The following is a 512-nucleotide window of genomic DNA, read 5'->3' as shown; positions in this document are numbered from 1 at the left end:
TGGGGCGCCGCCGGTCGCCGCAGCCGCGCGGCTCTGTCCCCGCAGCACGACCGTCGCAGGCTTTGCCGAGTACACGCGGCCGATGATCGACCACCTGCTGACCCTGAAGATCGGCCATTGGGACGGGTAGGTGTGGGCTGCGTCCAAGCCGCGCGCTGTGTGAGCCTGTTTGTCACACGGGCCCCACAGGGGCTCGCGGCCACCCGGCCACTCGAGGGGGGCCCGGGCCTCTGCCGCGCGCTGTGTGAGCCTGAGGCAGCTTTGAGCCACCCCGCTGTCGCGGTGGAGTCCGTGGCGGCCCCGGGGTGCGGCTGCGGACTGGGTGCCCGCTGCGTCTGCGGGAAGCGGCAGCGGTGTCCTGATCGTGGGCACAGACGAGGTGTCAGCGTCAAGCTTTTCAAACAGCAGGTGAGGAAAGTGTGTGGGCGCAGCGGCGCCGAAGTTTCTAGGGTTGCAAGAAACTGGGGTGCTGAGGAACGTACGTTCTCGAGTCTGAAATCTCCAAGCTGCCC

General features: G+C 68.2%; 1 protein-coding gene across 1 annotated transcript in view; it reads left to right on the top strand.

The window, feature by feature from the left end:
- Positions 1-512, top strand: part of TBCD (tubulin folding cofactor D) — a 62,613-nt gene that overhangs the window by 48,828 nt on the left and 13,273 nt on the right. The window contains exon 16 of the mRNA XM_012734732.1: positions 24-126. Within this exon, the coding sequence (XP_012590186.1) occupies positions 24-126 (103 nt within the window). The remainder of the gene's footprint in view (positions 1-23; positions 127-512) is intronic.

The sequence above is a fragment of the Condylura cristata genome, unplaced genomic scaffold (assembly GCF_000260355.1).
Source record: "Condylura cristata isolate star-nosed mole 26May11 unplaced genomic scaffold, ConCri1.0 scaffold00068, whole genome shotgun sequence".
Taxonomy (NCBI): domain Eukaryota; kingdom Metazoa; phylum Chordata; class Mammalia; order Eulipotyphla; family Talpidae; genus Condylura; species Condylura cristata.
Note: the sequence above shows the minus strand (reverse complement) of the source record. Positions and strands in the feature narration are given on the sequence as shown.